General features: G+C 41.1%; 2 protein-coding genes and 2 long non-coding RNA genes across 5 annotated transcripts; 1 reads left to right on the forward strand and 3 right to left on the reverse strand.

Annotated features, from left to right (window-relative positions):
* Positions 1-492: 492 nt before the first annotated feature.
* Positions 493-6,361, reverse strand: LOC127342427 (uncharacterized). 2 transcript variants are annotated; one of them, XR_007876614.2, is made up of 6 exons: positions 6,230-6,361; positions 3,287-6,134; positions 2,864-3,074; positions 1,871-2,758; positions 1,028-1,252; positions 493-927 (listed from the first exon to the last, which is right to left on the reverse strand). It is a non-coding gene; the product is annotated as an uncharacterized lncRNA (long non-coding RNA). The 2 variants fall into 2 exon arrangements; XR_007876612.2 differs by lacking the exons at positions 493-927; positions 1,028-1,252 and adding an exon at positions 1,345-1,735.
* Positions 3,341-9,072, forward strand: LOC127342424 (kinesin-like protein KIN-14B). Its single transcript, XM_051368385.1, has 11 exons — positions 3,341-3,560; positions 3,639-3,722; positions 3,841-4,005; positions 4,095-4,201; positions 4,334-4,512; positions 5,451-5,612; positions 5,828-6,043; positions 6,150-6,187; positions 6,289-6,416; positions 6,762-7,845; positions 8,846-9,072. The coding sequence occupies exons 1-11, from the start codon at positions 3,341-3,343 to the stop codon at positions 8,959-8,961; spliced, it is 2,499 nt and encodes an 832-aa protein (XP_051224345.1). The 3' UTR covers positions 8,962-9,072.
* Positions 9,073-9,272: 200 nt separating this feature from the next.
* On the reverse strand, positions 9,273-11,173 carry LOC127342426 (pentatricopeptide repeat-containing protein At5g56310-like). The gene has a single exon (XM_051368386.2). The coding sequence runs from the start codon at positions 11,095-11,097 to the stop codon at positions 9,586-9,588; it is 1,512 nt and encodes a 503-aa protein (XP_051224346.1). The 5' UTR covers positions 11,098-11,173; the 3' UTR covers positions 9,273-9,585.
* A 3,491-nt stretch (positions 11,174-14,664) lies between these two features.
* LOC127342428 (uncharacterized) lies at positions 14,665-15,673 on the reverse strand. Its single transcript, XR_007876615.1, has 2 exons — positions 15,410-15,673; positions 14,665-15,229 (listed from the first exon to the last, which is right to left on the reverse strand). It is a non-coding gene; the product is annotated as an uncharacterized lncRNA (long non-coding RNA).
* Between the last annotated feature and the right edge of the window lie 355 nt (positions 15,674-16,028).

A 16,028-nucleotide genomic window follows, 5' to 3' on the forward strand; every position in this document is an offset into this window, starting at 1 on the left:
ATTTAACTCACTGTTTAGCTTCCCCCTTTAGGTTGTAATATGGTCTATGGTATTTCTTTTCCTCTTTTGAGCTAATTATCCTGCCCATTTACTGCATCTCAATTCTCTAATATGATACCATACTATACATAAGCCCCCATACCCATTAACTAATACTTATGCACCAGTTTCAAACATCATGCGTCCGCAGATGCAATGTTGTTCATAAGTTACCTGATATACCTTTTCAAACCTAAATTGATTTTGTGATAGTTGAGTCTATGATGACTGGAGTGCTACCTAATTTGATATATAATAGACAAAAAATCTGAGACGGGAAGATGGATGACTGTTTTTGCAAGTTCAAGCTAACCTTGGCCTACCAATTCAATGATTTAACTTCTGCCTGAAGTGACACTTCACTCCAACGAGCTATAGCTACTATATATACATACAAAAATCTCAATAGCATGATATAAACCTATCGATCTGTAACCCATTTTTTAGGTCAGTACTAAATATGAAGCCTCTCAACAACATGCATGTTTAAGTCTATAATACAGACACCTCACGCACCAAGTGATTGCAATTCACAAGTGCATGTACCTTGGTCCACTGTCGCTGGCGTCTATATATGGAGCCCAAATAGATCCATTTATGAGTTTAACAAAGTTAGTTGCCAGACAGATCCATGCCTAGTGTAGATGGTTCTAAATTCTAATAGCTTATGGTTGAAACATGACAAAAGGGCGCAAAAACAGGTAACATTTCAAGTACCGATGGTTCACGAACTGAGCCTGGGAGTAATAAGTGACTTCTTCTATACTTGATATTATCGTTTTAAAGACTTGATCTGATTGATCTGAAGAGCAACGTTAATTTTCCTTAAAGCTCATTCATTTGCTCTTTGTGGGATGTCTGTCAATTTTGGTGACATATCCTCCATGCCTGATGTGGCCATCAGCATCAACATGTCATGTCTTTTCCCTTCCTTTATATTTAAAAGAGGAAAGGGAAAAAAGGAAACACTGGTCATGTCTTTACTCACCTGAGGGCTCAAAACGTGCTTGCCAGCGAGAGACAAGGGAGCCAGGAAGATTATGGGCCATACATAGGGTACGCAGGCAAGTACTGTACTCGTGATCATACGATTCTTGTGGCCTATTGCTCCAGTTTATCTTATCTTCCCAGATCTATAAAGAGATCCTTTGTATCATTTCTCCGCTTTTCTGTACCCAGGAATGGCCGAGCTTGATCAGACAGATCAGAGCACCTAAATGAAACAAATACAAGCCCATTCACAGTTGAGTGAGATTTTCAAAGAGTAGGAGCTCCGCCCTTTGTATTCCAGTATCTAACTATCTATAGTCGATTCTGAACATTCATTTCTCTTTTTTATTGGACAGCAAAGCATACTTGAAAATACAGTTCCATAGTAGTTAAGGACGGAGACAAGCCAGATATCTCCAAAGGAGTGACGGGCCCTTGATTTATTAGTCTACAGTTGGTCACTGCCTCACCGGTGAAACTTCACTGCTAAGACCCACATATATCAACACAATCATGTATGTCCTTGCTTAACTGCCTCACTGGATCCTCCAGAAAATTATAAAAACTACTATTGCCTCACAGGAAGAGACACTAACATTTTTAGGCAGATCACGCCTAGTTGCACTTGCACCCAAAAAGTCCTAGCTGCTTCAATTCTACTGTAGTCTGTGGAAGGCGTCAGTAATGTACATTTCTTGGTATAGCGCTACAAATATAAAATCACAACCAGATAAGAAAAGATTCCCTCCCGAGGCTGTCTAACTAGGGAATCTCCAATGACCAATGTTCAGTTATACCATGGGAAGGGAGTTGTTTAAAAGTACATGCATAATGAACGTACCTGGTCGTCTGCAAAGACTGGGAGCATCTCGTGAATGGGCCGATACCAGAATGTGCCACACTAGTTGCTGCGATATGATCGGGAATAGTGCTGCTGCTAGTACAGTAGTACGAACTCACTTGAAAATAGCATGGCATTTTGTTCTAAACGATGATCACAAGATTGATCAGAACCACCTGTTGCCTCTCTGAAAAGTTCAGCATGGCACATGGTAGGTGGGCTTTTCCATGACAGCATAACAGGAGTGATTTCATTTGCCAAACACACATCACGCCCATTAAATATTGTCGCCATACGCCAGAGAACATAATCTATCATGGGCTCCGTCATACTTAATCACCATCACTTCTTTCTCTCTCCTCTCCCTGTGTCTTGGTCTCTCTGTCCGTCTCTCCCCTCCTCTCTTCCCCCTGTCCCTCCATCTCTCTCTCTCTCTCTCTGAGGCAGACACTCAAACACACACAGAGCAGGAGCTACTGAGCTGTTACGGTTCTGACTGGATTTTAGCTCCCTTGACCAAAAGATTGCAGTCATGGTGCATATTTTTCCTTTTGTGAGTCTCTTCACCATGTTTTGATCACATAGTTGTAGCAGCGCCCTGATGGTTATTTCCCACATCCAAGTCCTCTGATTCATCTGTAGCTGCAGGAATTGCTATGGAGGTAGCAGCTATGGCGGATTCTACAGTCAAGATTCAAAATGCTGAAACCGATGTAGAATTGCTGTCACTGGTTGTGGTTGGACACAGTCCTCTTTGATAGTGACACGGTGATGCATATGGAGTAAAGAAACTGTCTTCAAGTTGAGAGGAGCTACTTGAGGAATTGAGGTATTGCAAAGTTTCTTCTGTTCCAATGCTTGAAAGCCTTATTTGACACTTGAATTACTCTGCAAGAAAAAGCGATGTATTCTTTCCTTTATCTTGCTTCATGATGGTCTCTGTTTTATCTAACCTAGGAAATGCAGTAGTTGAGGCCTTGAAGTAGAACTGACCTTTCCTTGAAGAAGTGATAGTGACCTGGGAACTCTAAGAAGGATTTAAGCAATGTATGGGTTCTCCAGAGGAAACTCCTTTTGCTCTTGCACATTCTAGGCATTTGACACCGTATGGAAGTGAAGGTAAGAACAACTGATACCTCGTTTATCTTCCAATATGTGTGGTGTCTTGAAATTTCTTCGCATCAAGCATCCTTCTCCAGTCTAACTGCAACGAAATACTTGGTCAGAAAATTATTAGAAACCATAGAGCAGGTCTTGGATGTCAACTACATGTGGTAGACTAGTCGTGCTGAAACAGTCTAATTAGGATTATGTTTGACTTCAATGAAAAGCCACTCTGTTATATTTTCTGTATAATTTTAGAATCTCGTTCCAAATGGCAGGCTGGATCACCAGCAAAGAAGGAAACAGGAGTACCGTCATAGAGATCATCAATACTGGTTCTTGGTGACAGCTTGCTTGGCACCATACATGGATGGGCAGTCAGAGAAAACCATGCGGACTCTGCCAGATACACTGTCATCCCTCAAGGAGTTCAACAAGTACCTCACACCTAGTTGGATTGAATCAGTGTCTCACATCATCAAGGAGTTGACACCAACCAAGCCACAGAAAGTAATGGAAGATAAGGCCCAAGAGATATTTGAGTGCGATGACAAAGAACCAGGCACTAAAATTGCAAAGATTCAAGGTATGCACTTCTAATTCTTTGCCCTCAGAACCTCTAGCCTTTTCTGAAATACTCTCTTCCTTTATTATCATATGACAGATGAAATGGTTTCACTGAGTGCTCAACTAAAGGAGATAACGCTGCAGAAAAGAGAGTCATTAAATAACTATTTGGATCTGAAAGGTAGAAATTTGTTACTGAATTTACTATTGACGTGAATTTAATTGTGTCTGGTTTAGTGCACTTCTAGAAAAAATATGGGTAAGCTTATCTGCTTACTATCATGCCTTTTATTCCACAGGAAGCATAAGAGTATTCTGCCGTATAAGGCCTTTCAACCATGAACAAAGTTACAGTTCCAGAACCATGTTCACCGTAGATGAGAGTAACATTTTCTTAAGAATTTCTGAAACCAAGAGAAAACAATACAAGTTCGATAAGGTTTTCGCCCCATCCTCAACACAAGGTATTGAATCAGAATTTCAATATGACTGTAGGAGCTGTTATTTTTCGATTGTTTCAATTCAAGTTACTTATGATAATATGCTTCGCTAGGTGATGTATTTTCTGAAGTCGAGCCACTGATAAAATCTGCTATAGATGGCTACAACGTTTGCATATTTGCTTACGGTCAGACGGGTAGTGGAAAAACTTACACAATGGTAAGATTTACTATATCCAGCACTTCATTATCTCCCTCCTTCCACTCACACAAGAATAAATCAAATGTTTAAACACCATAAACAGACTGAAAGGCAAATGTTGCACTCACAATCCATTACCATATGAATTAGGAAGGCAAGCCTACAGATTTGGGTGTCATACCACGTGGGATTCAAGTACTGCTCGATCGAGCTTCAGAGAGCAACAACAGATTTCTGTTCACTTTCAGTATGCTCGAGATATACATGGGGAACCTAAGAGATTTGCTAGTTCCAGGGAGCAAGACCAATGGGTTTAAGAATGTCCCAAGGTAATTGCCTAAACTTGATGAAAGGAAAAGGAATGACTACTTTTGCAAGACAAGGAAATAGTGGGGTTCAATATGGTTTATTACCATAATACTCCTTCCGTCACATAATATAAGATGTTTTGTTTATCTTTTTAAGTTTGCTAAAACGTCGAGACAAGGGAGCAGCTAAAGAAACAGATATGCTAGTTCTGAACTTCCCACTTGTAAAAAATATGAGATAATGAAAAGTTGGGGCCAGTTCCTGAATCCTGACTGTAATTTGGAAGCAGAAATGAATCTCCACTGTGCAATTATGTTGAATCGATATCCTATAATGTTGAATCCATATAACTATGGTTTAATATTTTAAGGAGATGTGTTGGATGTCATTCCAATCTCTTTGGATGCCATCTCCGGCTAAGCTGTACCCTTGTTTCGAGTCTAATGGCATGAGAGCTTGCTGAGTGACTTGTCAATATTTTGTAATTTTGGATAGCATGTGCCTCCACTGATATCAGTCTGAATTGTGTTGCGATGCTTCCTAGATCAAATGAAAATGCATGTTAAAAGGCCCTCCTGTACATATATGAACTAAGAAAGCATATCTCATGTCAGTATGAACCTATTTAGAATAGTTACTTTTGTCACATGATTACAGTACTTGTCTTTGTCCCTATGCTACATAAATGTGCAACAGAGTCAAAATCTGAATGTGGTCCAAGTTTTTTGAACACTGTAAATACCAATATGTGGAGAATCCAACTTCGAATTTTTATGCCATTGAGGACCAAAGTGAAAGAGTCATGTCCTAGTAAAGAGAATCTTACATTATCTACTGGAGATGTGTATTGTTTGGGCTGTTCGGCTCTTCCTGTATTTTTTATAGTGCGGGTTAAATAATTACTATATATATTCTTATCTGTTATGTAAACAATAGTTTAATGCATCTCTGCATACAGCCTTGCTATTAAAACGGATCCAGATGGTGGCATTGAGATTGAAAACCTAGTGGCAGTTACTGTGAATAATTTTCAAGAAGTGAAAAGATTATATGGCGTGGGGACCCGGCTTAGATCAACAGCTTCGACTATGGCTAATTCTACATCAAGCAGATCTCACTGGTAACGTATTTTATATTATTGAATAAAACACATGTATTTTCTATGCCAATTGAGAGATATTAACCATGGAACCTGGCAGAAGAGGCCTGAATCAAACTGGATAACAAATTCTCACTAAAGCCTACTACGCTTGCATAAAGAATAATGAATGATTATAGAAACAGAATATGATGGACCTGAAGCCTTATTTTTTGGGATATTCATTTATGCAACAGTTTGATTCGCATTTCAATGACTTCCTTCGACGCACCTGAGAGAAAAAAAGCAAGAAACAAATTATGGATGATTGATCTAGGTGGAAGTGAAAGACTTGTAAAGACAAAAGCAACTGGAAAAAGGCTCAAGGAAGGAAAAGCTATAAATTTGTCATTGTCAGCCCTAGGGGATGTGATTGATGCATTACAGACAAAAAAAACTCATGTACCTTACAGGTGAGTGGAATTCATCACGCCCATGTTCAGCAATTAGCACATAAAATTACCATTTAATCGGTGAAGTTGAAGACATTGATAACCTTTCACTCTGTCAATTTCGCAGGAATAGTAAGCTTACACAAGTTCTAAGAGATTCTCTAGGTAAACAGAGCCTCGGCGACTGTTTCAAAGGAAGCTTCTTACTTTCTTGTTTTACAAACCCAGATTTCTTGTAGTTCACCATGCTGTATTCATGTTCACAGGATGCGAGTCCAAGACATTGATGCTTGTCCATATTAGACCAAATGAAAATGATTTGTGTGAGACAGTTTGCACCTTGGGTTTTGCAACAAGAGTAAGAAGTATCCGTCTAGAAAGTGAAGAATCGCCGGTAAGTTTTTGCAGTTACCATTAACAATCTTGTCAGAAAAGTAATCAATAACAAGAACATACATCCCAGAAAAAAATCATGTTCATCATTGCTATGACTGAAACATTAGGTGGGTTAATGCAAAGCTAATGCCAAAACCTTCCAAATTGAAAAAAATACAACTCAAAATACCAATGTGAGGTTGTATTAGATCTGACAAAATTAATGAACATTCCAGAAATTAACATAATGGTACATTGGTATGTAAGCAGATAAGTAACCCAGTTATTTTAGATGCGGGATTTAGTTTTTATCCACTTGGGAACACTCTTTGCTACAGAAAACTGATATTTTGGTATCGGTCAGGATGTAAAAGCAAGGAAGGAACAGTTCTTGATGGAGTTAGGACAGAAGGTCAATGATTTGGAACAAGAATGTGATAATATTAAAAGAAAAGTTAAGAAGCTTGAGGATACAATGGAGCAGTTGAAAGGGCCCCAGCTAGCGGTTAGCACAAATTTCGTCATTTCGCCTCCATCCACTGAAGAGCTGAAGATTAACATGTCAAAGAATGTAAGAAGTCTGAAGAATCATAAAGAAGTTTCGCCTGGGTTACCAAGGTTCATGAGGCCAACTGCTGCTAGCCAGCACAGGATAGGCCTAAATAACAACGTTCCCAGCATTAACAGACTGAAACCACCAGTGCCCCCAAAGAGAAGGCCTTCCTCCGTTTATGCTGAATCTATAAGGCTTCCAGTAAATGCAGACACTTGGCAGTCAGAGTGTAGTTCTGAATGCAGTATCTCCATGACAAGTGACATTAACTGGACACCGAGCATACAAGATGGGACTGAATATAGCCAAGATGCATCAGAGTACGAGATCAAACAGGTTATTTTCTCTGAACATGAGAAACCATCACAGGGTCAGGTGATTTCCTTCAAAGAATGGCAACTAGCAGAATCGGAGAATATGCAGAACAAAACTGAAGAAAGGGGCATTATAGACATTGATAACTGGATCCACCAACAAATACTTGAAAGCACTGTCACGTGTCAAAGTAAAATGGGTTTAAATGTCCCCAAAGTAACTGGAGATGAAACTTCCAATATTCGTTCACCAATTAAGATTGAAGGGGCTAAAGGTTGTAACAAGGCACTCAATGAAGAAAACGACCTAGCCCTTCACCCCCCACCACTCAATGCAAAGGATATAAAGCAAGCAAATGCAGTTAATCATTTCTCCGGAGCAGAATTACACAGCCCTCCATCAAGAGAACGTTGCAGCAACAATGAAACGAACAAACATACGAATGAAAGTTTTGCATATCATGGGAGGTCCAGGAGATCTCTTCAAGAAAAACTGGATGATTGCATGCTAAGGCAGCCAGACAAGGAAGCTGATCTAAGTGCACGTGCCGAAATCAGGTCCCAGGAAGAACACCACATAGGTAATGTTGTCTAGCATTGCAGAATGTGCTTTTAGGATAATGCATATTCCAAAAGGGCATTATACATCTAGTGACATCTGGATGGGTCAATTTTATTTCGTATAAACTTCAAATCAAAAATCAACGTAGGAGAATGGCTTAGTGTAAACGAATTCTAGTATGCACGTACACAAGTAGATTACTTACACAAGTAATGCTTCAAGTAATAGGCATTACTTACAAAAATTGTATTGTAGTCACAGTATTCAAGTTATCACAAAAATCTGCAATGATTTAATATCAATTCCATATGTGGTCTAGATCTATTGCCTCCCTCTTACCCACAGTCTTTATTTTGCTATTATAAAGCACACTGAGAGTAGTACAATGGTTCTCATAGTATGATTACTGAAAAAGTACTCATAAGCGCAGCTGACGCAAAATAAATCGAAAGAATAGACATGTGATAGATCATTCCAAGACAACCATATCAGCTTGCAAAATAAACTTGAAAACAAAAGCACATCGTGTGTGCTTTACACTAATTGAGTAATTGGTGCTAGCTAGTACTGTTAAACATATACCAAAGTTATATACTAAGCTATAGAGTCACATCCCAGAGTGAAATTGGAATGAGCATTCTAGAGCTTCTAAATTATGGTCAATAATAAAGATAATGTCAAGCTAACACGAGTTTCTGTGATTGTTAGCTGAGAATATCGGTTAAACTTTTCTTGAAGCATATATTCAGAAAAATCATGTCTTAATAGGATAACAGTTTATAAAGTTATTAATGAAACATGATGGAATATACTTAGCATTACACTACAAACATGCAATGTAATTTTTTTTTGTTGTTATCATATTATTATATAAAAAAACTGCAAAACTAGCATAGACACATCAGTACCATTTGTTCATTATTTAGTGGTGTCAACTTCCACTCCTGAACTTCTATGTATGTACAGATGATCCCTATTACTGATGGCCCTATGTTTACTGAGTTTATTCTTTTGCACAGGAAAGCTGACAAAGTTCTTTCAAGCACTTCAAATAGCTTGGGTTGGTGTTGGTCTAGGATTAGGCACTGCCAGACTTGGTTTAGAGGATGACTTCTTTCATAGCTTGATGCTCTGAAGTAACTATAATCCTGTCATTTCTAAGATGTAGTACTCAGTTTTGAGAGAGTAAACTACTTCAGGAGATGTATTGCTGGCTTGACAAAGTGGCAGGGAATTGCTATCTCAATCTGTGTTGCTGCAACACTTGGTTGATTCTTGTAGGACCAAAATGGAAGTTGCAACAAAGTGCAGGAGTGAACAAACTATGATAATGAGACATTTGACATATCATTCTAAACAGAAACTGTTATAGTACATAAATATGAAAATGTAGTGTATAAACTCAGAAAGTATTTTGTTTGCTGACGTAATTACATCTCACAGTAATGCATGCAATAAGGACTTGTTCATTAAAGCAACTTAAATAATACAGCATATTTTTAGCTAAAGCTGAAAAGGGGCCTATGTGTTCTATGTATGCTGCAAAAGAAGAAGCAAGAGGAAACAAGTAATCAGTAACTATCAAGTAAGAAGCTCGTGCAGTCAGGAAATGGTTCCCGTACCTGTAACCAAAGGTGAAAGGCTTGTTCAGTTTGGATCATAAGAACAAATCTCTCATGCAACGTTGATTTGAAAGATCGGCTATCTCAATTTTGACCTTCCGCACACAAACACCGCCTATTTTATTAAAAAATATGTCTTAATGCTTACAGTATTGTTCTTCTTCAGTATCATTCAGTGCATCAGCAGGGAGCAAGACATAACCAATGGATTTCATGTCAGTGGTAATATCACATAATACTTTACATATCTCATGTAAGGACGGATGAGAACCATCTCTGGAAGTGAACTCATGAACCATGCCATCAAGTTCAATGGAACTTGCCCCTGGCACATTTGTTAAGCCGCCGTCTTTCATCGCCTTTCGAAGTTTGCTCACGTCATCCCACCTCTCCTGCTCTGCATAAGTATTTGACAGGAGAATATAGTTCCCACTATTGTGAGGCTCGAGCCGAATTAGATGCAACAAAGCTTGTTCCCCAAGCTCAGCATCACCGTGGGTGCGAGCGGCAGCAAGAAGAGCTCCCCATATCGCTGCGTTTGCCATGAAAGGCATGCCCTTAACCAAGTCCTGAGCTTCCATCAGACAACCAGCACGGCCGAGTAAATCGACCATGCACCCATAATGCTCGACTCGCGGCTTGATCCCGTACCGAGATGTCATGATTTTGAAATACCAGCGACCCAGATCGGTCAGCCCAATGTGGCTACAGGCTGACAGGATGGCAAGAAAAGTGACGTCGTTCGGCGCCACGTTCTCCCTCTCCATCCGGCGGAACATCTCAACAGCTTCCGAGCCCAGGCCATGCAACGCGAACCCGGCGATCACCGTCGTCCAGGTCACGACGCTCTTCTGCTCCATGCCGTCAAACACCTCGACCGCCCTCCCGACGCACCCGCACTTGAGGTACATGTCGATGACCGCGTTCATCAGCGGTATATGCCAGCATAGGCCCCGCTTCACGACGGACCGGTGCACCCATTCCCCCAGATCAACCGCGCCGAGATTCCCGCAGGCCGACAGCACGGACAGCAGCGCTACCCCGTCGGGCTGGATCCCCTCCTCCAGCTGCATCCTCCGGAACACCTCGATGGCCTCCGCTGGCCGCTTCATCTGCGCGTACGCCCCGATGAGAGTCGTCCAGGACACCACGTTCCTCCGCGGCATAGCGTCGAACAGGTCGCGCGCGCAGGCCAGGTTCCCGGACTTGACGTAGCCCGAGACGGTGACGTTCCAGCAGAAGATGTCCTTGTGGAGCGTCTCGTCGAACACGGTGCGCGCGGAGGCTACGCTGCCGCAGGAGAAGTAGGTCTGGATGAGGCTCGTGGAGACGTGCGCGTCGGAGGCGAGCCCGGCGCGGACGGCGAGGGAGTGGAGCTGCGGGCCGAGGGTGGCGCGCAGGTGGGGGATCCGGGCGGCGGCGTTGAGGGATAGGGAGGGGTGGACGGTGCGGAGGAGGGCGAGGGCGTGGCGGCGGAGCGGGAGGCGGAGAGAGGCGAGGAGGAGCGCGGAGAGGAGGCGCGCGTTGTGGTGGCCGCCGCGGGGGAGGAGGAAGGCGTGCGCCTGCAGGAGGTGGCGCGGGGATTCGAGGCGGGCGAGGAGGGAGAACGCGCGGTGGAGCGCCGGGGGCAGAGGCGGCGGCGGCGGCATGCGGGGAGTTTGCGCCGCGGGGTGACTGCCGGACGGTGACTGGATTGCCGCCGTTCGTGGCGCGGGGTACCGTGTTTCGAAGTCCAAGCAAATGTTTTCTAGGAAAGTCCGAGCGAGATTTTTGGTCTGGCAACTAACCAACTGGGCTGGAGTTCAATGTCTGGACGAGCCAAACTAAGTCGGCCCGGCTTAGGGGTAGTAGACAGGACATGCTATGGCACATGCCATACACCGGGAACTGCTATACGCCGACCTGGTCGGCGCGTGCGGGGTGCCGCACACCCCAGCGACCAGGTCGGGTAGTTTGGGCCGCGGCCCATTAGCTCAGGTACGTTTTTTTTTCATTTTTTTCTTCTTCTCTTTTTTCTGTTATTAATATTTGTCTTTCTCAAAATTTAACATTTTTTATGAAATTATTTTTCAAGATTTTTTTCAAAATATGAACATTTTTCAATTCAATAGTTTTAAAATTTGAACGATTTATATTTTGAATATTTTTCAAAAAATTATATTTTTCAAAATTTGAACTTTTTTCACGTTTGAACGGTTTTTTTAATTTGAACGGTTTTTAAATTGAACATTTTTCATGTTTGAACAATTTTCAAGTTTGAATGATTTTTAAATTTGAACGGTTTTTAAATTTGAACATTTTTCATGTTTGAACAATTTTCATGTTTGAACGATTTTTAAATTTAAACGGTTTTTAGATTTTGAACGGTTTTTTATATTTGAACATTTTTTTAATTTAATTTTGTAAAATATTTCTATTTTTCGAATCTGAAAAATAAAAGTAAAATATTTCTGTTATTCTATTTTTCTATTTTTCTAAAATATTTTTCTAAAATCTGTAAAATATTTCTATTTTTCTAAAATATTTCTGTTTCATTTTTCGTTTTTTATTTTTTTCATTTTTCTTTTCTGTTTCTTTCTTATTTTATTTTTCTTTCTCTTCTTTTTGTTCAAATCTATAAAATGTTCAAAGTCGAAAAGAGTGCAAATTCGAAAATTGTTCAAATTCAAAATTTGTGCAAATTAAAAAATCGTTCAATTTTGATATTTGTTCAGATTCGAAAATCGTTTAATTTTAAAATTTGTTCAAATTCGAAAATCGTTCAATTTTGAAATTTGTTCAAAATTGAAAATATTCAAATTTAAAAATCATTCAATTCGAAATTTATTCAAATTTGAAACTGTTAAGATTCAAAACAGAGAAAAAATGGAAAGAAAAAATGAGAAAGGGAAAAAGAAAAACAAACTTGGGCCGGCCCAACATACCTGGCCTGTGTGCGGTGGTCCGTCCGCACCGACCTGGTCGGCGGACAGCACCCCCCCACCGAGCTGCTTGGTGGTTAACACATGCCGCACACGCATGTTGAGCTGGCCCAGCAATTTTTTTGCACTTTTCAGTTTTCTTTTTCCTGCTGTTGTTTTTGAACAATTTTTATACTGTACTTGAACATTTTTCGAATTTGAACAATTTTTTTACTCGAATTTTTTTTCGAATTTGAATAATTGTTATACTTGAACAATTTTCAAATTTGGAAAAAATCATAATTGAACAATTTTCGAATTTGAATTATTTTCGAATTTTTGAGATAGAACATTTTAAAATTTAAACATTTTACATTTTATATATATTTAAATTTTTAAAAATTAAATCTTAAGAACAAAAAAAGAAACAGAAAGAAAATTAAAACAAAAAAAAAACTCAAACTGAGCCGACCAGGCCGGCCCATACCCCGCGCGAGGGGGTGTGCGGCGCGCGGTAATCGCCGACATGGTAGGCATATAGGATTTTCCGCAGTAGACGGTGCTACATTTTACATTGTTCATTTAGATGGTGCACTGTTTTCCCTAAAAAAAAGATGTTGTACTGTTTATTTTGATGCATAGTTCATTTGTAGGACGAGTCTTAGGTGAAGATGGAGTTCCAGCCGTTGATTGGCCCTTTTCCTTCTTCACTGGGCTGCAACAAGGTTTTTCTGATAGCTATGTGGGTGAGGAATGCGACAATGCCAGACAAGAGAGCGGCGGCAAAGGGCATGTGTCTTTTGTATAAGGGTGAATGTGATGTTGATGTAGATATGTAATGATGCTAGTTAAGGTTGTTTGTATATATGTTTTTATTATGGTGTCTCTTTTAAAGTGATATAAGATCACCACAGTTGAGAAAATGCGACAACAACAACATGATGCATGCAACCAAACACAACACATGTGGTTTGCATTGCATAGCCATTACAGACAACCAAACACTATGAACTTACATTGATCCACACGTCCATACATGCGACCAAGCGCCAAGCTCTACTCGCATGGATGTGCCCAGTGAGCTTGAACTATGTGTCTATGGCTTGAATTGGCCGGAGCACATGATGGCGACGTTCTCCATTTCTCCCCATCACCTTTGGAGGCCCAATCCTATGTCGGGTGGGCGAGGTTTGTGCTTTTGTTCACGCTATCTTATTGGCGGGCGTGGAGAAAGCCAGGGTGTCGGCCCTGGTTGGCGGATCTGCGCCGAGGCGACGGTCTTGGGAGGCGTTGCGGTGATGGCCCTAACGTGGCAGGGTTGTCATCTAGCATTCCAGGAGTGCCGAGCAAGTGCCACAAGGGTGGCCGGTTCATCGCCATGAGTTCTTCATTCTCTATCTTTTCAGTTTTCGGAAGTAATTTCGTCCGGGCGACATCTGCTATACAAGTTGTCGTAACAAATTTTCCCTGCTAATACATCGAAAGCCAGCATTTGCAGAAATCATTTGAATTGGCTGGTAAAAAATCATCGAAAATCAATGTGACGGGACATACGGTTCATAAAATAGAGACAACCGTTGCATTGTTGCATGTATACGTGGTGCATTGATGCAATTATTTGTGCGTGATTTTTGTACCAACTAGATGTTGCCCCGCGCATTGCTGCGAGAATATATTGATACATCTTTGGAGAATCGGTAAGGTAAAAGTAATAATGCACGATTAGTAACGGTGGATATCAGTCAAGGTTAAAGTATATTATGTCGCTAAGCACTTTGTGGAAAATTGCAATGAGTCTCATTTTTTTTTTGAATTTAAGAGTTAGAAACAACGCTAACAAATGTAGTACAAAAAATAAGTTTATTTAGTAAATATCATACAAATTTCAGATATGCAGTGGTCACCCTAACAGTTTGACAGTTACCAAAACATAAAGGTTCATGTTGTAAATTTAGTCTACAAAAAAAATCTTGGATATGCTAAATCCCTATATCGATGCATCATGAGGCAAGGTAACATAATCAATGCACCATCAGGGAAAGGATGCTGAAAATCAAGCAATGATTAGTAGATTGGATGAATAACTCAATTCGTTCAACTCCGAAAAGAGAGCACTTGGAATATATGTTTAGACCAGATTACTCTCACGTGACAAATAAGTAGTTCATAGTGTCTACCTCACACCTTGATTTGAATCTTTGTGAATAGGAAAGAGAACATTGCCGTTGGCAGTCTGCGAATGAGTGAAACAAATAAGAAAAAAACATAGAGAAGATGGAATATAAGAAAAAATAATAGTGTATTCAGTATCCGGACTTTATGAGCCACAATAATACTTAATTTCTGCATTCCACTTCACTGCATTGTCAAATACAATATTATGGAAAAAAATACAAATGGTCACAGAGTATCCAATATACGACTTGTCTTTTTTTTTCTTTAACAAACATGATAGGAAAAAAAGAAAAGAAAAGTACACATAGGTGTAACCGTTGTTGCCACCACCGCATCCATGATCAGAATCACACATTCACATTGCGTCTCTAGAAACATGTCCCACATCAAATTAATGAAAGGTCAAATTAACATTTGCAATGCTACTACAGAACGGAGAAATATGTAATAGACCTGTATCAGTAAGGTGATTTATGGTAGCCTTGGATGCTACCTAGGAATCGCCACTTCACACGTCCAGCCTGATATAGTGATGTGGGTTTCAGTCTTCGTTCTAGTGCTGGTATGCGACATTGGATACGGAGTACCTGATTTAGGACGATTTGAGCGCGGCAGAGAGAGAGTTATGGAGACGGAGGAGCATGGCTCCGGCGACGTGCAGGCGAGGCCTCGATGGATGTCATTGCCGCTCCTGAATGTTGGTGTGCTGAAGATCAATGAAGAACAAAATCAGATGACGAAATAAGCAAAGAAATTAGATCGCATATAAAACATCCGATCTAAATTTAGCCGAGGTTAAAATATTGAAGTGTAGATCACATATATACAACACCCAGATCGAAATTTAGCGGAGTAGTTAGGAGAGGAAGAGAAAAACAGTGAAGACCTGTACTGGAGGGCGATGTGAGCAAGGTCAAGGTGGAGCTCGGGTTTAAATCGGTGGGAAATCTGCACGAGCTCTTCATATGCCTCGCGGAGATTGAAGACGCCCACCCGTACGTTTCTTGTTCCTCGCGGCGATTGAGGGAGAAGAGATCGTGCGCCATCTGGGGAATTAACTCGCGGCGATTGGTGGATAAAAGATCGTGCGCCATCTGGGCAATTAAATAGAAGAGGAAGCGGAAATGAGCACTGGAGGCCTGCAGATGGTTGTTAGAGCATCTCCACTCGTCTCCCCACAGAGCCCCCCACGGCCACTTTTTTTCATCCGGACGGCGAAAAACGGCCCAGTCAGGCCCCCGGTTCCTCGTTTTGATCCGGATTTGAGCCTATTTTCGTCCGGACTCCCCATGCCATCCCCGGCCCCCCGGGGAGCGCTCGGGGACTCCGGATGAAGCTAAACCAACCGCCCACACCCACGTGTCTCCTCTTTCGTCCGGATTCCCCGAGCCGTCCTCTTTTTCCCCGAGAAACGCCGCTTGGGGAGCATACGACTGGAAATATACTGCCCCCCACGCCAAATCTTCCTCCAATCCGGACAAAAATTTCGCCGGATTTGGGCGTGG

Source organism: Lolium perenne, chromosome 3 (assembly GCF_019359855.2).
Source record: "Lolium perenne isolate Kyuss_39 chromosome 3, Kyuss_2.0, whole genome shotgun sequence".
Classification (NCBI taxonomy): Eukaryota; Viridiplantae; Streptophyta; class Magnoliopsida; order Poales; family Poaceae; genus Lolium; species Lolium perenne.

What these genes read in the sequence shown, in the direction of transcription:
- LOC127342426 (XM_051368386.2), bottom strand. Translation starts at nt 11,097, where the DNA reads ATGCCGCCGCCGCCGCCTCTGCCCCCGGCGCTCCACCGCGCGTTCTCC.
- LOC127342424 (XM_051368385.1), top strand. Translation starts at nt 3,341, where the DNA reads ATGGATGGGCAGTCAGAGAAAACCATGCGGACTCTGCCAGATACACTG. An exon ending in TAAAATTGCAAAGATTCAAG is followed by an intron (nt 3,561 to 3,638) that starts GTATGCACTTCT and finishes ATCATATGACAG; the next exon opens with ATGAAATGGTTTCACTGAGT. An exon ending in GGGTTTAAGAATGTCCCAAG is followed by an intron (nt 4,513 to 5,450) that starts GTAATTGCCTAA and finishes CTCTGCATACAG; the next exon opens with CCTTGCTATTAAAACGGATC.